Raw genomic sequence first — 23,223 nt, forward strand, 5'->3', positions numbered from 1 at the left:
GTCTCCTGGACTAGTAGCAGTGCTTTCTTATCTACAATTAATGAGGAAATTCTGTCTGAAGGGAACCATTCACTACTGAACTCTGGGGTGGGGTTTTCCCGTTCTTTCCTAAGAGAGGGGTGGGAAAGAATTCGTTTTTACTTTGGAAAATCTTGTAAAAATGTAAATGAAAAGACATTTCCTGTTTTGGGGCGGGGGGACGAGACTACCTTCTCCCAAATAAATACGGGAGAAATATATTGTGCCTTAGAACCTTGAAACTTGTATAATTTTCAAAAGTCAGATTGCTTTAATTCTGTTTTGGGCCTTGTTTGGGTTGTGTTTCAGCCAGCATTTTCCGGTACAGAGTAGTGAGTTTTTTTCCTTTCCCCCTTGTTTTTGCTCAGTGTAAACAGTTCCTTGCTGTGGTTACACAGACAAATATAGCAGAGAACCCTTTTCTGGGAGAAGAGTCTCCCCATGCATTTCTTAACCATTTTTGGGAAGAATCGATCTATCTATGCACGCAAGAGAGGGAGGCAGTAGCTGTAAATTGAAGTGACATCATATATATTACTCCCATTGATCTGCTTTTAGACTAGAGCCAGGATAAAAGGAAATGGCATCAGGGAGGAAGTATGCTCGTTTAGGCACAGATCCCAGTGTGATAATGGAGTAATAATAGAAATCACGCCACTGTCAATTGGTTGCTGCATTAGTCTGAGGCAGATTTCCCCTCTGAGGAGGCTTTCAATGACTTCATTCAAGTGCAGGCAGGAGCAAATGCGATATTCAGCATACCAGCTGTACTACTTTAGTGATTTGTGTCCTGGCTTAGGGGTGCAGTCCAAGCGCTGGTGTTGTGGATGCTCAAGTAGATATATCTGTGTCACATTTCATGGCTGTAAAAGGTCAGTAGTCAATTGTTTCAGTGGCATTTTTTCTAGTATAAAGGGTAAATCTGGCATTTATTGCATTTGTTAATGTAGGAATTGATAAATACCCTCCTTTGCGTGGGTGGTCTTCTGGGATGTGAGGTGCATGACCTCTGTAGCTGCCATACCAGATCTCTGAAGACGCAAGATTTGTTTTCTTTGTGCTTTTTACACGTTAGAGGTAGGATTCAGAAAACTCACAGTTTTGTTCCAAGATCATTTGTAGAAACCCTTTCAAACCTACTAATGGCTTGAGATATTCTTGTAACACAGGACAATTGCTGAAGTGTCTTGTGTACTGATATGAGTAAAACACAAAGTATGCTTTTTCTTAGTTCCCAGACATTTACTATACATAGAATCTCAGCCCCAGTAAGCTGCTTCAGTAATAGTCTGAGTTACATTTTCAGCTTGGTTACCTTTTCTTTAATTCTTTCATCTTGCCTTTTTCAAATACAGACCTAGTTTTGATACTCCCCATCATTTGCAGTTTCAGAGGTAACAGCCTCATTATTCAAACTTGGAAACCACCACATCAGGTAACATAGGGGAAGCAGGGGACAAATGGCTATTAAGTGGCACGACAAAGTGAACTTTTAAAAAAAGTCTGAAGAGTTGCAGGAGAGGTTTTACAGTCTTAAGGGCAAGATAATGTGCACAGTGCTGGGATACATCTTTATAGTGGGGATGATATTTAATTACATGGGACATGACAGAAAAGCTCTGGTGTGTGTGATCACAACATATTAATTTGTTTCCTCTTTGTAGTGTCAGTACTCACAAACGCAAGAGGGGGAACCCTGGGAAAAGTAGTATGATTTCCATGTGGCAGTTATAGGTTGGGACAGGAGCTATCTACTTTGCAATATAAGTAGATGCTGTTGCAGCAGTCATTTCTATAACGAAAACTATTTCTTAATACTCGCCACGTTTCCTGATTGAAGTGATCTACTTTAGTAATCACATATATTTGAGCATTTTGATTGAGCATGCTCCAATACAGTTCAGAGTGTGATTTATATATATACACATATGTATAATTTTTATATATATATAAAAAAAATTTCTTATTATATATATAATTTTTTTTTTAACAGGAACACTGAAATTTGGTGTTTGGGGTGCTATGGTTGTTTTCTGGATGTTTTCAACATGGAGATACACACTGACACAGGGAAGTTTACCCTGATGTATTTTGCTGTAGCTGTGTTGTGTGGGTTTTTATGTATGTTAGATATTCAATATGCATTCACAGAATATGAGTTGCTGTAAAGGAAAATGGCGTCAAAATACTTGAAAAGAAGTTTACTTTTTGTTTTCTCCAGCATTTATGTTTTCATAATGTTTAAAAGCAAGGGCCCCTTTGTATTAAGCATAAGACAAACAAACAGAAAATCAAGAGTGTGTACCCCAAACAATTCTCATGGTGTGAAAGATGAGAAGTAACAGGTGAGTGGGACAAATAAGCACACTGGTGGGGAAAACAAAAAATAATGGAGTGGGGGGTTTTTTGGCTGAAAATTCGAGTGCAATTTTGTGAAGTTTATTTATAACCATTAAAAAGCTGCTTTGGAGATAGTATTATTCGTATTGCTGTGTTTGGGGAAAAGATTTCTAAACCTCTGAGGGGATTTTGGGTAGTCACTGTCATGAAACTTCAGCCGAGCTTTCTGCCTCTTTCCTTAGGATAGGTTTTTCTTTTAGGCAGAGTCTCTTATTAAAAGGAGAGCCTAAGAAATGAAAGAGAATGTTCCTCCTTTTATTTGTGTCACAAGTAAGTGGGAGAATAAAACGTAATAGCTGCGCCCACTAGTGCCACTTTGGTTACAGGTCTGTCAGCGTTTCTTCTGCTGGTGCCCCCACCCTCTCCGCCTGTGTTTGCTAGCTCCTACCTTGCACTTTAATGAAACCATGAGCTGGAAACTGGTATGTACAGTCTCATCCTGGGCAGCTGGAACGTGGGAAAACAACAGAAGCCATGGTCTCAGATTTTTTTTCTCTGCAGTCTTAAATCTAAACTGCTAAGAGTTTAACCTGTAATTCTGAAAACTCTTCACCCATAATGCAGCAGTAGGCAGAGGTAGATTAAGGACATGGCTGTTGCTCTGCTGCTATGCTTTTGTTGGCTTCAGTGAGATTCTGTAATGTTATATTAAACAATAGCGTTCTGTGGGTGAATATGTATAGCAGTTATACTGGAGATATATTATAAAATAATAACAGCTGTTCTATACCTATGTATTCAAGCAGCTGTTCTGCAGTTTCTACAAATGAAGTATTGCTCTGCTGTCTTTGTAGTTAGCAGGGAAGGCTTTCTAAATCAGAAATTACCTTTCTGTGCGTGGTATTCTGTAGCATTTCAGATTTTATTAGTGTTCAAAATGACTTCAGTTGCCAAGCAGAGCTACTTCCCAGAAGCCTTCCCTGTTTTATTTTTTAGAGTTCCTCACCATCCCCCAGGCAGCTGCTGTTGGACTGTGCAATAAACATTCAAGTTGGCATTTTAGTCATCCTGAAATTGAAATATTCAGTATTTCTGAATGTCTGACTATTTTTAACAACTCCATTTTGTTGGCAGGCTTTGGTATCACTTAGAAAATGTTCCGCTAAGAGCCAGTAAGATGTGCAGTTTTTTTCTATCTTCTCCAAGAATACAACTTTAATAATAAAAAAAAGGAAGGAAATAAAAATGCAAGGAAACCAAAGCATTAAAATCCTAGAGATGTCTTTTTATCTGTATTCTGATTTAGGTACTAATGCTAAATTATGTCAGACTAAAAGGGAAGAATATGTCATGTTGCTTAGTTGGTTGTAAAGACTTATCAGAAGATCCTTGATACCTTCATGGACTTGCTGTCAGAGATCAGGGGTCCAGACTTGTTCAGCCTACATAAACAGCCTGGGCTGTGGGCTGTGTTGTTGGAAGAGGCATTTCCTATAGGTGACTTCATTTTGTACCTGCTTAGCACACTGATGCAGCATAGTGGGACATGGGCAGCAAGACAGGAGCAGAGAATCGCCAAATGTGATAAAAGCTGGAAGTAGTGTTAAAGTAACAGGATATCTTTTTTCATTAATCTGTCTGGAGAACTTTAGAAGTGAGCAGTGCTGGTTTATTTTTGTGTGCAAAAGCTTAAATTCACATTCTTCCCCTATTCCTCCTTCCTCTTTTGGAGCCCCACAATGACAAATAGTGGGGAAAGCTTTGGGGCATTTAACAAACTCCTGACTGATCACCCTGAACCCTGAATTTCCAATAAATGGTTCCTGGCAGCTGGTGTAATTTGTCTCTGAGCTCTGTTTGAATTATTTATTTGTTCCTCCAATAAGCCTATTAAACAGAGCACTTAAGCACTTGCTACATCAGACTTCTTGTGCTTTTTCTTTTTAGGTTACATTAGGTTCAACTTGAAAATGATAGGTTCTGGAGTCAGGCGACTAACTACTGAAGATACATACATGTATAGATAGATATATACTGTGTGTGCCACAACCATAACATTCATGCGTCTTTACCATGTAATGATGGATGGCTTGTGACTCATTGCACTAAAATATGACTCAAAATGTGTCATTACCACACTTGTTTGTGGGCCATGTATTTGTGTTGTGTTTCTTTGTTCACTGTAAGAATATTGTGCAATTGGTCATATAACAGATAAAAATGCCACTCTTAAAAATTATACATTTGTATGTCTGTTGATTCCTGAAATTATGCACTGTAAATTATTCTCTTTTTTTTAATTCGTTCCAAGCCCAAACAAAATAGAATTACTTAGCATAAGTATTCCATAAAAATCTTACTTAATAAGCTATGATTATGTTTCAATAAGATAAGCATGGTTTAGATCTGATCTAACTATAGTAATGAAAGCCACAGAAAATTAGTCTTAATTGGGCCCCAGCACAGAGCCTTTCAGAACACAGACACGTAAACCCTGAGGTTTTTCAGAAACTGGCTAGAAGTTCTTGTTGTATTTCAAGTTGAAAGTACACAGGTTATCACAATCTTGTCCTCTTGTGGTTTGTTTCCATTTAATTGCTCAGTCAGTAGAGATCTTTATTCACACACGACATTTATTTTCCTCTTAGCTTCTCCCTGACCAGCTGGTCTTACTTCTGGAGTCTCTCTTGGAGGAGAAGACGTTGTGTCCTAGAATGCTTCAGTGCTTAGAGAAAACGTACCAGCTCCGGGAGCAAGATGCTGAGGTAATTCACTTCAAAAAAATCTCCCTAATGTATGGCATTGCATTGCTGACTAGGAGTGATAGCGTTCCACTAGGATCCAGGCTTATTCAAGTTCTTTTTTCCATGTCTAAATCTGAAATTGGATGCTCTTAACTCCAGTATTGTTGCATCTTCAGATGCCTTAATTACTCAGTATTTCTGTGTGTTTTGTGTGGGTCCAGGTGTGTTTGCATACCGTGGTAGTGAGAGGTGGTGCAGCGTAGATGTTGTAACTATTGTACGTGTACCTTGGGCAGCACATTTGCTCACGTGTTAAATTTCTTACTATGTCATGGTGGCTGTATATTAGGGCCCAGTTTATTCTAGTTGTGAGTATTGTCTCCAAATGCAATTGTGTCTGTTACGGTCTAGAATTATTCTTCCCCAGGGTCAACCCATATTGTTTCTCTTTCAGCGCTCCAAAGTCTTACTCGGGATTTATAAAAGTTTGCTTTCCAGAGAGACTACAGTATGTTCTGGTTTTGGGCATGAGTTTAAGGCATGTCCTGGTTTCGGCTGGGATAGAGTTAATTTTCTTTCTAGTAGTTGGTACAGTGTTATGTTTTCAATTTAGTATGAGAAGAATGTTGATAACACACTGATGTTTTTCAGTTGTTGCTATACTAAGTCAAGGATTTTTCAGCTTCTGATGCCCAGCCAGCAAGAAGGCTGGAGGGGCACATGAAGCTGGGAGGGGACACAGCCAGAACAGCTGACCCAAACTGGCCAAAAGGGTATTCCATACATGTCATGCCCAGTAAATAAACTGGGGGGAGTTGGCCTGGCAGGGGGTTATTGCTGCTTGTGAACTGACTGGGCATCGATTTGTGAGTGGTGAGCAATTGTACTGAGCATAATTCATTTTGAATATTCCAAATTTTTTTTTTTTTTTTTCCCCCTCTCTGTCCTATTAAACTGTCTTTATCTCAACCCATGAGTTTTACTTTTTTTACCCAATTCTCTTCCCCATCCCACTGGGTTGGGGGGGGGGAAGTGAGTGGCTGCATGGTGCTTAGTTGCTGGCTGGGGTTAAACCACTACAAGGTGGAATCAGTTCTTTACAGTTGCTTCTAGTAAGTGCCAGGGATATTAACAGTCCCTGAGGAAAACACGGTTTTATATGATACTGTAAATGTGCCTTCCCCATCACAGGCACATATGAGGCCAGCACCCCTGCTCCAAAGAGCTTAATGTCTTTGGAGACAAAATCAGTAAATCCTTATTACCACAAACAGCACTGGCTATTTTGTAGAGTCCCATGGATTTCTCAAGCTGGGAGATTTGTGACAGTGAAGGCAGCAGAACTTGTGGCTGAAAGCACCCTTGCAATGAGTCTTTGCTTCAAGTACGTAGTATTCAGGAGGGGAGGTAAGAAGATGGAATCAGTCATGAAGATAAAGGATGTATAGATTTATATATAAACAAGGGTTAGTTAAGAAGTAGCATATGATCAAGCTAATGTGCAATAAGGGAGCATGGTAAACGTAACATGACATTTGACTCTTGTTTAATTAAAAACTCCTGTGAAGGCTGCAGAAAGTCAGTGTGCATGACTTACCCTATTATAATTGGAACTTTATAGCAATAATTAAAATTGTAGGGGAGAGCAAAATCTCTTTTGTTGCTCTTATGCTGAAGGTGCTGGGTGGACACCTATAAACAGTTGGGAATCCAAACATTAACGTAAAGATCAATAGAACAGAGGTCTAGCTTTTTCTCAGAAAAAAACAGACAACATTTCCACTGTTGCAATTTACTGCACCTTTTTACTTTTTTGTTGATACAGGTTTCCAAACGCCAGATCTGTTTTTAATTAGTACTTGAACCAACTTTTCTATTTATAGGTATTAGAATATATTTTAATCACATCTGAATACCAGTGAAATGTCATGAGTTCTATAATGGGAAGAGGAATTAATAGGGAGATAGATCAAAGCAATAGCTGTGGTGTTGCTGCTTCATGCCTGTGAATTGTAAGCACCAGGCCACAAGCTTTGGTTTCTCAGATTTTCCCTTTCTCTCCACTTTCATGCTTGCTTTCTTCCTTGCAGCGTCATACAAAAGTACACAAGCAATCAGTCAGAATTTTTTCTTTTTTTTGGAAAAAAACCCTACAAAATTACAGACTTGGTGAAAGGAGCATAATCTCCATTTTATTTTACAAGGTGAAACCAAGGGCTTAGCAGATGTTGAGAAGTACAACTAAGATAACATTACCATTAGCATTTTACCAGTCATCAGACCCCAGACACCTACAGTCAGTGCTTTAAAGGGAACATTAGCTTACACACCCTCACATACCTGAGGGAAGGACTTTTCATGCCTCTTTCTCCAGTACGTGCATAGGGGATTTTTCTTGTCGTGACACAGGGACAAAGAACCTCAGTCCAAGCCTATAGCTGAGCTGTTCTTGTCTAGATTTAATTTGTGAAGACATTAGTCACTTACAATGATCCTGTTGTGTTACTGGAGTTCAAATGTTCTCAGTAACGAAGCATCAGAAATGAATCATTAAAAATACAAGCATAAAAAATTGCATGCAGGCCAATAAAAAAAGAAAACTGTCAATAGCAGAGGTTTTATTCAGGTGTTCTTTTTAAGAAGTTTGTCAGCTGTGTTCCATCCAACAGCAGAAAGTTAAGAAATAAGAACGGGTTTTCCTATTTTTGACAAGTAGCATTTAAATTCACATTAATCTTCCAGCAGGGTTTAGCAGTGATATGACCAGTAGTATGTTTTTCTGGATTATAAACAAAGTTTGCTCTTGAAACTGTACATAAAATGTTGTCTGCACACTCGAGAGTTGGAAGGCTTTCCCTGTATGTATTGTAGGTCACTAAAAGGCCTTTGTACAGCATCAGAGGGAATACAAAGGATAGCATGTATACGTGCTGCTCAGTATGCTTGCAAGGGCAAGAATGTTCCACATTTTGTAGTACTTTTGTGGAAAAAGTAAAGGATTTGGATAATCTCACCTCATCAGGTAGGCATGTTGGGAGGAGTAAAGGGGACAGTTGCCTGGTGGATTTTACTGTTGGGATGAAATCAGTAGAGAACCTCCTCCCTGTCTCTGCCTGTTTTAAAGGACCTGAATGTGTCTGGACACTTCAGTCCTGTAGCATGCTGGCATTGAAGCACCACACCAAAGCTAGCACTGGGATGGTACTGGAGAAAAGTTGCCCAAGGTTGCTTGAGCCTGGTTGACTGGAAATGGGATACATGTGCACTGGGCTTGTTTTGTCTTTGGGTTACTTCACAGTTCACACATCGAGAAGCCTGTGCAACACAGCTCACTAACTCGTTGCACAAATGCTGCAAGAGAGCTTGTTACTGAGGATGGTGTTGTCCTACACAAGTATAGCATGGGAAATCCCAGTTCGTGTTTCTCAAAGCTTTTATATCTGTGTTTCTGAAGCATCTTTATTTGGACTTTAAAGTTCAGCACACTTGTTGTAAAACAGCATGCACCTGGCAGTGCCTGCACTTGCCCGTGGCGACGTGCAGGTCTGTCCTCAGTCAGTGAAGGCTGCCAACAGCACTACTTGGTACTCCTGACCGCCTGTTACCATGTGCATGTCCAGTCTTACCAATGTAAGGGCACGCTGTACTTCAGAAAGGAGAGGAGGGTTTGCAGCAGGCTATCTGCCTTGTTTAGATTCCTTTGAAGCAACCAGGAGGGTAAGAGGTCGGTAGTAGGCTCTCCTTTCTCAGACAGACACTTATTTGAATGCTTCAGCTAAAAAGAAAATCAGAGGTTAGGTAACATATTTCTGATTCATAATGCCTAACACATCTCTGATAGCAGCCTTTGAGCCACAAGAGCCAGAAGTGAGATGCTGGTGGCTTAATCACATTTCAAACTGGTCTGTCCCCAGTCTTGGGTGCTGTAAGAGGCTTGTAGGGCATCTGCCTAACTGTAGAATTTGTGACTCCCTCCTATTTTTTTCAGTCCACTTCTGTAGCAAATCATGATTTTATTTTCCATTTGCTCTTCAAACCTTGGAACATATAAGAAGGCACACAACTACAGTTTTGTTTTCCAGAGATTAAACTCACTGATATGAATTATTTGAATTGAGCATATGCAATATATCTTTAAGCAATGTTTGGAGAGCAATGAAGGTTTCAAAGGTTAAAGCCATTTTTCCATCACCTCTCAGTGCCTTGAGCCCATTGTGGCTCGGACCTGGTCAGACGAGTGGGAGGCAATTGCATGGAAGAATGATTGTGTCCTCAGTTTTCTCTTCCTGTTCCCACTTTTCTTGCTGTGCCACTTACCGTTGCATAGTAAGGTAGCTCATAGACAGGCTACACCTCCATGGCGTACCACGTCCTGGGTCCGTCAGAAGCATAATAGAAGCTGGCTGCAGTCTGAAGATGACAAAGTCCAGCTGGAAGTTCAGTTGATTAAGGGGAACTGAGGTATGTTTTAACACAGCTACAGTTGCCATCAGGCAGTTGCAGGAGGATAACAGAATTGAAGGTGGGCCTGGGGTTGTTTCTGTTTTGTTTCTTTCTGAGGTGGCTGTTTTATACAAATATTTAATTTATTCAATATCTAGCGTCCGGCAGAATGTGGAGAGCTGGTCTGCATGGAAAGTTTCTGGTTGCTAGTATTTTTTTAAGTCTGCCTAACCTTGTTGACACCTCTTTTGATGTAACTACGCAAACTTACCTTGTTTGAGCATAGGCTGTTGAGGACTTTCACTGAACTGATTCCAGTTTTTTTACAAATATCTAAAGACAATACTGGGAGCTCTGGATAACACTCAGTGAACCTGTTAACTAGAAGAATGCTGTGATTATTTCCATTATTTCTCTTCTAACATCTTCATTTGGTCAGGGAGAGGCCTGTAATGTGTGTGTACGCAAGGTCACAGGGTGGCTGAGTAGCCTGCAGAATAGTAAAAAAAGCAACAGGGAAAAGATCACTAAGGCCATAGGAGAAGGGTAGCATGTGTGCGTGACACTTTCAGTCCTTTTTAAGACTTGACAGTATTTCTGCAAGTGTGTTCTACTTGTTGCTGAATTATCTAAGACCTGGTGATAAAAAACAGAGAATATGGATGAAGCAGAAAGATTTATGGTGTGTTTCCCTAGACTTTTCCCCATAGAGTTAACTTTTCTTTCTTTCCTACTGCAGGCATCACTTTTTTATAAAATATCTTGCCTGCACAGCATATGGGAAGTTGCTTTGTTAGTTTTCCTTGTCTCAGCAAGTTGGCTGAAATGCTCTTCACTTACATAATGCTTTCCCTGTGTTCAGGATCATAATGTGGTGTATTTGGGGGGGAGAGGAGAGACTATAACTGCTTCTGCAGAAAATGTGAGTAAAATGAGTTAAGATCATAGTATCGTCAGTCATGTGGGTGGCATAAAGCCATTCTCACACAACTACTTCATTGTGCATGAGGTCTGCCTGTGAGACCAAGGCTATAAAGTGGTGGCATCTTATTTCACTGACAGAAATCCAGCCATGCTAATACAAACCACATAAGGTGCTTGGCGTCCTAAAAGTGGTGAGAATGGTGTTTAGGGCAAAATAACTTTGATTCATTGATCTTTCCTAGCCCATGAAAAGCTGGCAGACCTGGAAACACAAATGAATTACAATGCAATATCTGTCTTGAAGCATCCCATCTGATGGCGACTGCATTGAGCTGAGCACATTCTCGCACTGCGTTATTCAGCTGTCCTGCCAGTTGTGGCTGGGCATTGTTGGAAGGCACCCTTATGGAACAGAGCTCTGTAGAGTATGCTGTAAAACTGGGTGGGAAAAGGGAACTGCTTGGGAAAGGTCAGTCCATGCTCGCAGGCGGACAAGGCACTCAGTGGGCTTTCCTTTCAGCACAGCCACTGGGCTAGTCCTGCCGTGGGGCAGGGGCTCAGGAGCCATCTCCAGCTTTTGAATAAAATTAGCAATGTGTTGCAAATACCTCCACAGGCTTGCCAGTCCTTCTTGATTGGACCATGGAGCAACAGATAGGCACATTTCAGATAGTGGCATTGCAACCGAACAGGGAGATACACGATCCTTTTCCTTAACTTACGTCATTGTTGGTATGAACCACCAACTCAATAGATGAAAAAAGGTAACAGCTTGAGCTGATGACTATTACAGGACATTACTTTCTTCAGAAGATAAGTGAACACAATAATTTTTTGCTTCTGCTAAAGTAAAAATAGTTTCTGTACTTCTTCCATAATTAAACATACAGCTTATTATTCAATTTCAACTCAAGTCGAGATGCCTTATTTTGTGTATGAGAGTATGTTTTGCGGGACTTACAGAGCTGCTGTGAACATTTACCACAGATGCAAAATAAGTTTCACCTACCTTTTCCTAACATGATATATTCAGAGCACTGTTGTGGCACGAGAGATAGGTGAGATTACACTGAAGACTTTTTTATTCACAATTTAATTGCAATTAGTAATTCAATATTTAGCAATTAGCAATTTAATATTTAGGAATTAGGAACTTAGAAAAAGCTCGTTAGAGCAGTCAGCCTGCATGCCAGATTTGTTTCTGGAATAAGTCAGATTTGAGGTTTGTATACCCAACCATTACTGAGGCAGAATGCTCATTAAATGGAAAAGAAAGAAGAGAGAAGAAATGCAAGTTTTGAGAAAGTGAAATCTCTGTACTGTTATCAGTCTGATGCTTTTCACGCTCATCCTCACAGAAATATTAATTTGTTTTTCCCTGCTCTTCTCCTGATACTTCCCCTGCCAAATACTAGCAAAGAATATCTGTCACAGAAAATGTTTCCCATTTTCACTAGTAAAGGGGTTATCAGTAGATTATCCCCCTCTCCTACAAACGGAATGCATTGACTGGAGCAGCAGTCACTTGTCAAGAGGTCTTCTGTGATTTTGATATGTTTTGAGTATTCACCCTGCTTCATGTTCTTACTTGTGTTGCATCTAAACGCAGTTTGCAGGCTCTTTGGCATGGATGGTATTGGTATTACTACTGGTAAAGGTAGTTTTTCACAAGCATGCATTTGCTGGAGTTGTTTTTTTTTCCCAGTGAAAGGAACTTTGAAAAGGGTAGCGTCTAGGAAGATGTCATTTGCTTCCCAAACATGAGGCCCAAAATTCAGTGTGAGGCTAAGAAAATTGGAACAGGATGAGGGAAAATGCTTCCAGTTACAGCAGTGGGAGTTGTGCTCTGGGACTGACTCTGGCTCACGTGCCCGTCATAACTGAGTGGATGTATTGGGATGAATTTGTAAGACTGACTGAAGGATAATCTCTAGTAGCTATAATTCAGGTTTGTTGTGTCGCTACACACAAAGTGTGGGGGCTTTTCCAGCCACTTGAGAAGAACAGAAAATCCCTCCATCAGCATTAGCTCTCTGACGGGCATGATCAGGGCGTGAGATTTATAGAGCACTGGAAATAGCTTTGCACCAGTCAGCACTCCCGATCCCGCACCCCTCCAGGAGCCAACAGCAACACGTTTGTTCCAAGTGATCTCACTCACTGCCGGGTGGCGTTAACAGGACTTTCCAAGCCCCTGGCTGGTGCCATTACCAGCGCTGTTCACTTATCGCGCCTTGTTTTTCTAAACTGGTTTTGGGACTTAATTTCCTCCTTATCTGTCAGCCCAACAATTTAGCAAGACTTGGAAAGTGGGGGAGCTGATGGTAAGAAGGAACTAAATATAGCATTCAGTTGGTTTGGGGTTTTTTTACTGTTTATCCAAAGAATTCACGGAGGAAGGGATTGGAGATAGTTCCTGCTTTTCTATGTCCTATTGTCCGGAAAGGAGAATGAAGTGGTGGAGTCCTCTGGGCTTCTGAAATTAATCCCAAAGGTGTTCTGAATTGGGTGCAACTGCTTTATATGAAATTTTATACAGTATTTCTGTGTAGGGCAATACAAACGTAGCACTGTAATACAAACCACCTGGCCTTGTCATGGAATTTAAAAGGTTACTCTGTTTGCCTGTGTATGATAGCACTGACATAACAGCCACAATGTCAAGGAGAATGTAGTTTTAAAAATACAAACAAAAGCTCCTAGCTCTCAGCAGTAGTTTTGTTTTTTTCATTTTGAAGCTGTAGGAATTTTTGTGCTTGTGTGGTGCATCCTCTTTGTTGTTTTTGTGTTTTGGTTTTTTTTAATTCTGAAAAAAGGTCTGAAGATACTTTTTATTTAAAATAAACTGATTTTGAGGCTACGTCCAAACAGCTCATCTAGTACTTCTCATTCCTGTATAGAGGCTGACTGCAGATGCAGGTTATGCCTGGATAGGACCACAGAGCTGGAAGAAATCTGCTACGCCATAAGCCTGTGAGGTCTAAATAGTGCAAGAAACAGGACAATTCAAAGCTGCTAGCTGTAGGTGGTTCTTATGTCATTATCTTAGCCGCACAGATCTGGTCCCACCGCTGAGTCACTGACTTAATAATGTGTGGGTAAAAGTCTGCTGTCCTCCTTTCAACTCCATGCCATTTAAATACCTTTGGGGTTGCAGTGCCCTGGAGAGGAATTTTGTTGTGTTCCACATGGGGTAAACATCATTCTAAGCAGCAACGGTCACTGTGTTCTTGGAAGCAGGGAATAAAAGAGGAGAAGATGAGTCAAAAATCTGAAACATGGAGTAAAATCTAGATGTTCTCATGTCAGGAGTGAGCATCTTTCTTCTGAGTTTATAAAATCAATATATATTTCGTCTAAGAATTTTTGCTGGTGTTTGGGGAAAAGGGGGTGTGTGTCAGAGTGATGTGAAAGGTCTTTGTCTTTAGAGTCAAAATCTCATGTTTAATTGTTTGAAAATTGGAAGCAAAGTTTTAAACTATGAAAAATTGGAAGGATGTGAGTGAGCATGGGCTGGGTTGGCTGGCTCTGACCTAAGCTGCGGAAAAGCCAGGCAGCCACATTGTTCATTGCCTGGAATTTGAGTCTCATTTTCATATGGAGCTCCAGATTCTGTGTATGACAGTAATCTTGCCTGGAAATCACAAATGTTTGCACCACAGTCACTGTGGGAGGCCAAAGATAAAAGGAAGGCCTTTTTTTGCCTCTAGTTACAAAAGGGAGGAGATAGATGTAGGGGAATGGAGAGAGGGGCATAAGCAGTGGGGATAGCTTACTGTTGCCTTGATACTTGCAGCAGCCTTTCCTTTTGCTGAACAGGAGTTATAACTTAATAATAATCGGTAACAGACGGTTGGTGTGCTTGATCTGAAACTCTTGAGAGCTGGATTTCTGCTTCAGATGTATGGGTGTTTATGTGCTTTTTCCCACTACAACATTTGGTTTTATAAGCCCAGCACACTTTCATGTGCATGTATAAATAGCTTGTGTTGAAATACATATACAAACACTGTATGGGTAAAAATGCTAGACAGACCTGATCCGGAGACAGCTGGGAGAGACAGTGGTGATGGGGAGTATTTGAAACACTTGCGATGTTGATGATATAAAAAAAATTACAGCGATACCAGAGATAGTCTAGCCATTATTGTAGACAGGTGTTTCAGTAGGGCGTCGGAGGGAATGTGGATGGGGTTGTATGGGAGATGGAGAGGCAGTTGTGGTGGTGTATTTTGGTTGAGGCGTCAGCTGGGACATGCACATACGCCCAAGCCGTTCTTACCTTGCTGAAGGCATGGGGCTTGTCCCTGCAGTACTTCTTGGTGGAGGCTGCAGGGGGGGGTTGGTTGTACCCGAGGCCGGCATCTGGTCTTCCTTCTCCTCCCTCGGAGGTACGGGATCTCCCTCCCGGCCCCCCCAGCACTCTGCCCTCTCTCGCCCACAGCCTGCGCCTTCACGCCTGCAGCCATCCTCACCGCAGCACCCAGCTGGGAGAAGGGACGAGCGGGGATGGAGGGCGGCTGGGAGCGAAGCCCCGGGAGCACCCTGCCGGCCCTCCAGCAGGGACGGGGAAGGCACAAGGAGCAGCTGGGTCTGGTGCCGGCGCAGGGCTGGCTCTGCGGGCAGCAGGGCTGCGACCCACCCGGTCCTGGGGCAGAGCCCCGCTGGGATGCCGGCTCATCTCCCAGTGCCGGGGGTGCAGGGAGGTTTGTGGGGTGGTGCAAGCCTTTCTTCTGCCGCCAGCCAGAAGGCAGCCCTGCTCCTGAGAGCCAGCAGCACCACAGCAAAGTGAAGCTCGGCACACATCGCCAGCGAAATTGTTAAAAAGGCAGCTGATGACATTTTTTCTGCCATCTCCATCTTGCTGCAAGCTGTGAACAGCGCTAACGCTCCGGCATGCTCAACAGGCAATACTGAAAAGGCAGGGGCAAGGGGAAGCATTTGGTTCCAGTATAAGTAGTGTATTTATGTTTTTAATTAAGGCTTATTTTTAAAAACCTTTGTTTTTCAAATTAAGTGAGTTCACATGCTATGTTAAACATTTCCTTACCTCACATGCACTGTGCTATAGGAGCCGCTCCCCCCAGCACGGAGATGGCGGCAGTGCACATGAGAATGCGGTGAGAAAAGACTTTGGGCACAGCGGGGACGCACTCTCCCAGCAGACGTTGAAGCATCGCACTACCTTGGTGCTGGTGGCCCTCTTCTCATCCAACCATGCTGTAGGTCACTGTCCTCCCACTGCTTTTTTGGTCCGCTGTAAAAGAAGAATGGAAACTGGAGGCCAGATCCTGTTGTGTGTCCGTCTCCTGTTAGGGCAAGGAGGGGCAGGCGGAGGAGTGTTGAGATTAAAGAAGTAGGCATCCTAACCGAGTCACCTATTCACAGTGACAGCTTTGACACCAGGAGAGAGATGCTGCCTGTGCCACCATTGAAGAAGGATTAGACATGGCTTCTTAGTCTCTTCCTTTCTCAGATTTCATTTGGAAAATTTTCTTCTACCAACACGGATGTCATTGATCACAGATGGGGCCCACATAGGGAGAAGAGTGTCTGGTCTCTAATTGGGAGCTCTCGGTTTGTGAACCTGGGGTAGGGAGAAAAGGGCATTTGTCTTTTCCAAACAAGTCCTCAGCATGTGCGTCATTGCCAGGAATGAAACTTGTCCCGAAATGCTGCCCTTTGGTCGCTATGCCTTTCTGATCACAGAGAGCAGCAGGGATGCCCTCCGCTCTGCTTGGACTTTCCTAAGCAGTATGTTTGGTGATTCCTGGGCTTCTGTATGCTTATGTAGGAAAGAGCCTCCACACTAGCTGTGGAGAAGCACGTGTTTTATCTGGAGGTGGAAGTGGAGTCCTGTGTACAGTCTGTGGGAGCTGGAGAAGAAGGATCTGATCAGGTTGCTCTTAAGCAAGGTTGTGCTACTACAGAAACTTTTTAACAGTAAGGTTCAATTGTGTTACGTAGAACTGGGTGAATGCTAAAAAAGGAGCGTGCGGTTGGAGGGGAGGGGAAAGGATGGGAAGGAAATACATGCCCAGAAATTGCATTTATAAAGGTGAGAATGTTCAAGCCTGCACCTATTGCTAATTGAGGCGGGCACAGCTATGGAAGCACGCTGCCTGACCTGCTGGCACACTTGCGCAGTTACAGGTTCAAATGCTGCCAGTTGTCCCACAGCCTGCTGTTGACCAAACAACAGAATTTGTTTTTTTAAAAGCTTCATTGTACAACACCTCTCTGTTTTACTAAGTGGGGGCAGTTGCTGCGTGAGCTCTACCCACAGCACTCCCATCAGTGCTGTTGAGTGGAGGAAGGAGAGAGAGGGCTTGCAAGTCCTTCTCCCCTGTCGCCAGCACCCCTCATAGTGTGCAGTTGCTTGATCTATGCAGAAATAAAAATCAGAAGGAGTAAAGTGAATTAAGGAAGTAGGATATTGCTACCAATATTACCAAAATCTAAAGACTGATATTCTGCTAAAATTAGATTTTAAGTTGCCTTTTAATGACTGGTTCATACTCCAAGTTTTAAAGTATTTAGACCCCTATGTAGGCTCCTCATAATGACAATTAGCTCCTGACAAAAATTATTTTGATTAGTGAGCCTGTCGTTATCTTAGGGTTTCCTCAATGACCGTGCTACATTTTGCTGAGTTCTCAGTGGGTGAAGATACTAACGCTGCAGAATGCACAGAGGGAATGGAGGTTGTCCGAGGTGGCAGGAATTGGCATGGAGCTGCGTGTACAATCAATGATGTCCAATGCAGAGCATGATGGGGCTCAGTGAGCTCGGTCAGCCTCGGGTCCAGCCACCCCTGTCCCCATTGAACAGCAATTCCTCCCAGTACTCAAAATAAAATGCAGCATGAGTAAAGCTACCAAAAGCCATTTTTAAAATTTGAAATGTTATCATCATTTTGACCCCGTAGCTCTGGAGAATTAAGTGTTTAATACTGAGAAAGCACTGCGCTCTAAGAAACAGCATTAACTGAACCTTAACACTATGAGGGTCTCAGGAAGAAGGTTGCCGTGAAAGATGCCTGCTGCTGTGAAGCTGTATCTGCCCATGGTTTCTTTGACCCTGCAGCATTGTCAGAGTGAATGCTATGAGACCCGAGAGATAACTTAGGCTATGAAAAGTCCAGGAGTTTTTGGTCCAAAATGCAAGCTCATTTAAGATGTTAGCCAGCTTCTTTGCTCAGTCTCCTGACAAACCCTTGGCACACATAATAATCACAATTCCCTGTTAGAATGATGAATCCATTCTGCTTGCATCCCATTCTGCTTGCATCTAGTAGGTTTTTGGCTATTGAGTACATTTTTTCAGATTACCAAACGGATACTCTGTCAGCACAGTTGTAACACACATGGCTGTTTCATTGCTTCTTCTGAGCTGCTTCAGTATCTCTGATCATCTTACTTGGGTAAGCGTTCATGAAACCAAATTAGCATGCTAAAGCACGTGTATACTATGGCATAAAAGATACAAATGTCCATTTGGAATTCAGACTATATAGAATGAAAAGGCACTGATGCAACCTGGCTGGTGTATTAAAGAGTAACTATTTCAGCTAAGGTAGAGGGAAAAATTAAGTCATTAAATGCACTGTAAAATTGGCAATTCTTAAACTGTAAGTCTTCCATGTTAAGCAATTGTAAAACCTGTTTTTTAGTCTAAATACTGTCCTGTAACATGTGGCATTGTTCCTTAATTATCTAGGAAAATGATGTAATATTTGAATCCAATTTACGTGTAGATAGGAAGAGGCTGGAGATAAATGCTTTCAGATGGAACAGAGCAGCATTCCGGTGCTCTGGAGATACCAGCTTCCTTCTTGTTAATTAAAACTAATCTGTAGTAGCATAGCTTGGTTATTTGAAAAAGTTTGTTTATATTTTTTCCTCTACAAATTGGACTGGAGTCTGGCCTCTGAGACTCTTTAATTAACATTTAAGATTCAAGTTGTTCAAATAATTTTTTTCAATAGACTATGATCCTGTGTTTTATAAAGATCCCATATGCCTTCTACCTTTAATAAAGGTTCCATTTTGTTGGACAATAGGTCTTACTGTATTTCAAATTACCCCATTTTCTAAGATCTCTAAGTATGTTGCTTTTATTCAGTGATTTAGATTTGTTGTCTCATGGCGCCTTTTAAATTGGATCCAGCTATTAGCAAAATGTACTCATTTTCCCTGAAGCTAGTCTTCCATTCTGCAGACCAAAGGCTTAGTAAACTCTAGCTTTTTTTTCTCCCTTTAATAAAGGCATGGTTTAAATTACTTGCTTTCTAAATCTTACTTGTAGACCTCAGAAGTAAAATACTTATGTTTTGCTTGTATATGTATTATTGAGAACATTAGCAAGCTAGATCATTACAATATCACATAAAAAGAATTCTGTGAGGATGTTTGTTTTAGGCTTGTCTGATTGTTTCTGTGGGGCAGGGGAGAATCATATGGATTAGGCAAAGTAATTTATCACCTGGGCCAGAAAAAAAAAAATTGCTTTAATTTAAGATGTGCTCAAAATAGTTTAAAAATATTGCTTCTCAGGTATGTAACTGGGAGCTTTTCTTTTGAAAGTCAGCCCATGTATTTGATGCCTTAGATGGGTTTAGTCAGTCAGCTTCAAGCACCATTTCCCAAGAGATCTTGGCCCAGGTTGCTGAAACAAAGGGACTGTCTTAGGGCTGGATTATTATTATATTTTATGTAAGTATTTATTTCAGTTAAATAATCTCATGCGACAGCTTGCATTCTCTGAAAACAGAAGAAACATAATTTTGGTTCCTCAACATCTACGATTGCATTGTCAAAATTACAGGTAATGTTTTGAGTTGCAAATAATATTGTGCACTACCGTGTATTTTTCTTAGAATGAAATTAAAAGATAATATGAGACCACTGGAATTATTTGTATAAGCTCTGCTCCTAAATTTGGGACAGTCTGCTATTCGACAGTAGTATTCGGTCAAGACGTTTCATCTAGGTGCTAGCCAATACTTAGGTCTTGATGTGGTTGATATTTATGAAAATGTAGCAGCTGGTTTCCAAATGTTGTACCTGAGACAGCAAGTGTGTCAGTGTCTTCCTGCCACCGAACTGTGCCTCAGAAATACACTACTAATATGAGTAGTGTCTTGGCAAAACTCACAGTAACAATCTTCATTTAGCTTAAAAAGCTGGTAGTGGTAGTCCGCACCAGCTGCAAAAGCAGGGTGGGAGGAAAGAACAATTTCCAGGCAATGAGGATCCATCCACGAGGAACCTGAGGTCCCACCAGACCTGCAGCACAACCCCCCCAGCCACCGCTCTCCATCCTTGGGAGTACCAGCTGTCAGTCGCGGGCTCAGAAGGACAGCTCTCAGCCCGGTATTGGAGTCTGAGAAAATAAATTGCATTTCCAACTTTGGCACATGGATCCCTGTGGTTGCCAAACCAGTAAGAGCGTGTGTGGGTGGGTGGGCGGTTACAGGTGTTGCTTCAGATCCAGACAAAGTGTATGTGCTTTCTGCCAGCAGTAACAGGAAGGATTGCTGTAAATTACTTTTCAGGTTTATTTTATATTGTTTATGGTGTAACCAGGCAAAATGATATATGGTGTGCATCTCTGAACCGTGCAGAAGAGCACAGAGAAAAGTGCTGAGAGAAAATTGGGAGAGGACTAACAAGTTCTTATTTTTGCCACTGAGTATTTGCTCCTGGGAGGAACAGAAAAGCCAAGGAGAGCATACACAGGATGCGGTATGGTTAGCTCAGTCCTACCGCAAGCTACTTAGTTTTCAAAATTTCCTTTTGAGACTGGATTGTTAAAAGTGCCTGTTCGCATGACTCAGTCATTAGGCTGTGAAGCTGTGGGGTCCGTTTTACTTTTCCTGCTCTAAGCATTGGATGAGACGTTGGGAACTGATCCCCGCCCCGCCCCCCCCGCCCCATCCTTCTCTTATGTGAATAAAATACTCATGTTTGTGGTATCAGCCTAGGGCGTGGATTATACTAGAAGAATTAGTTCTTTATAGTGCGTGTATCTGAGAAATGCCTGCGTTCGCTTTAGCTGCAGCACGTGTGACATGGCCATCTACACGCTGCGCTGCACGGGGGGCAGGAGCATTACCGGCGTACGCGTTCGGTCCAAGCGGCTGCGAAGATTGCCGTCCAAGTGGTAGTGAAGATCTCGGTGCCGGCGTTGCACAGGTCACCCCCTGCCCCTCTCGTGCTCGGGGCCAGCCTTGGTTTCCGCGCTCCCTGCTCACCGGGGTCCCGTACCAGACACAGGAGGGCCGGCGGGGCCGACCGGCGGCCGCGCTGGTTTCGCGGGTGCTTCGGCAGCCATCGGTTCTCCTGTGGTTCACTCTGCCCTGAGAGCATTCAGGGGCTTTTGGAGAACAAGAGGCAAACGTGTAATCTGAGGATAACAGACACGCTGCTCCTGCCCCAGCTGGCAAAGCGCCAGCATTTCGGATCTGGAAATGTGCCAGGATGTGTACTCACCCTGGGAAAGAAAGGGAAAAAAGCAAAAGAGAGAAAGAAAAGTGTGTGCTGTCCCAGATCCCACTCAACAAATATTTTTCTTTTAAACTATTTGAAAGGAGGTTGATTGCCAAGAACAGGAACCCCGTGGAGGAAGGAACAATTAAGGGAACAGGCACGGCTTAATTGTTCCGTGTTTTCCAAAGCCATTGGGATTCAGATGATCAGGCCGTGATACTAACATAAGGCAGCCATACACGACGTTAGTATGTGAGGAGGTAGGACCACATGAACGCCTCCACAGGGAGGACTTCTGTTCTGCTCTCCATGCAGCCGTTATGGTCGCACCGGGAAAGCCGTGTTGGGGACGAGCTGGCTTGTGCGCTGCGTCAGCCGGGTCCCTGCTTCTTACCAAAAGTTCTCAGAAATTTAGGCCCTACAGTCCTGTGACATCCTCCTTTAGGATCAACAAGTATTTTAATAATTGCAGAGAAAAGACAGCTTCACTAGAGATATGAAGAGAGCCCTATCCCAGAATACTTTATAGTCTGCTGTTGAAATATTCTCACTGAAGGCATAGTTTGAGATCTCGAGCAGACACCGGAAGTGGACTTGATTGCATACCTCCTGGTTGAGTACTGTAATTGCTGGACCATGAGATGTAGAAGAGCAGTGATCACAGGAGAGGACCACAGTCCCTTTCTGCTCCCTGTGTTTCTTATACATGCTATGAGAATACACAAGGAATATTTTTTTTTCCAAATATATGACAGAAGATGCAGAATAAAGTGTATCAGATGAAGACGTGTTTTAAATGTGTTCATATTCTGTTTGATTGACTCACCCTACAGATGAGAGATGTGTACACTTAATTTTTGAGCCTTGAAGGTTTGGTCCAGGCACAGAGCTGCTCGGTGCTATGAGAAACGCCCTGTAAGAAAGCTGGATTGCCTGGGAAAATTTATGGATGAAAACTTTAGTGTCTCCAGGGAGAAGCAGCAGCTGGGTAGCATTTTGAAGGTCTACATTATGGATATGGGCATCTATAGCAAATCTTGGAAATCTGTTGACTCTTGGAAAGGTATTTACTTTCGCAGATTTAGCTCTGGTTCCACTTGCAGGAATCTTGACAGCTGTTATTTTGTCAGCAAAAAGCTTTAAGAGACAGCTTTTATTCTCTACCATGCGTTGCGCTGTAACTGTTCAGTATCTTACGTGATGTGAGCGCAAACTCCACTCAGCCACAAAACCCCTCAGCATTTTATTTCATTCATAAGCTGTGTTCAAACTATTTCATATAAAAGGCCAGCTGGAAAGAGGTGTCAGGTACCAAAAAAGGACTTTTCCAGGACCTGTGAGCATTTATCATTTGTTAATTATGCTAATAGGGTTAACATCTAATTACATAAGTCTGTGAAATTTTTTCCTGAGATGTAAAGTTGGCAAGGACTTGGATGACAAGGAAAGTCCTTCCAAATACCTTATTTCCAAAAGCAACAATATACTTAAGTGTGACTTTTTTCCCCTTCTTTTCTGCCTTCCATTCTTGATGTTAACAGTAAATCTATCATTCAGGAAAAGGTTTGTGTTCAGTTACTTGATATGAGCACAATTTGGACTCAGTTTTGAAACATTAGAACCGCTAACATTTTATTCTTACTGTGAAAGGTGATTGCTATTGCGTGCCCTATCTTTTGAAACATGGTAAGAACAAAGGCTGAAACAGAAGGATTGGGATGGTGGGAGGGTTTTATTGCGCTTAACTGTTTTCCTTCAGGATCAGTGCTGAGCGACTAATGGAATATAAATGTGAGGCTGATCACTGCCTACAATTGAGGAAGCCTTGCTGGAGAGTAAGATGACACTTATGCCATAAAAGCAGCTAAGAACAAAATCAGAAATTTAAAGACAACATCAAAAAAATCCAGGTGTAGTTCATGTTCACACTACTTAATTAAAAATACTTTTCAATTGTGATTTGCTTGAAAATTTCCATACTTTTCATTGCAGTATGTTAGTAACAGGTTTTGTCAATGTGCATTTGATAGAACAGCCTGGCTTTTTAAGTGTAGATGGATGTTAAATGCTTTGCAAGGTGCTTAAAATCTATTAGTGGCAAAGATGTGGTGGCAAAACTGTGTTTCATTTAACTGAAAGCTCCCTGTTTCATGGTTTTATACCTAACTCTTATCCTTTTGGCATGGATTTAATATGGGTACAGAATTATATTTAAGCCTGTTTATCACTTAGATTATACACTTTACATAGGGGAAATTATCAAT

At 42.0% G+C, this 23,223-nt stretch overlaps 1 protein-coding gene across 2 annotated transcripts in view; it reads left to right on the plus strand.

The window, feature by feature from the left end:
* AOPEP (aminopeptidase O (putative)) overlaps nt 1–23,223 on the plus strand; it is a 207,972-nt gene that overhangs the window by 177,148 nt on the left and 7,601 nt on the right. For both annotated transcript variants that reach the window (XM_075021875.1, XM_075021874.1), the window contains one exon: nt 5,007–5,123. In XM_075021875.1, coding sequence (XP_074877976.1) covers nt 5,007–5,123 — 117 coding nt within the window. The remainder of the gene's footprint in view (nt 1–5,006; nt 5,124–23,223) is intronic.

The sequence above is a fragment of the Buteo buteo genome, chromosome Z (genome assembly GCF_964188355.1).
Source record: "Buteo buteo chromosome Z, bButBut1.hap1.1, whole genome shotgun sequence".
Taxonomy (NCBI): Eukaryota; Metazoa; Chordata; class Aves; order Accipitriformes; family Accipitridae; genus Buteo; species Buteo buteo.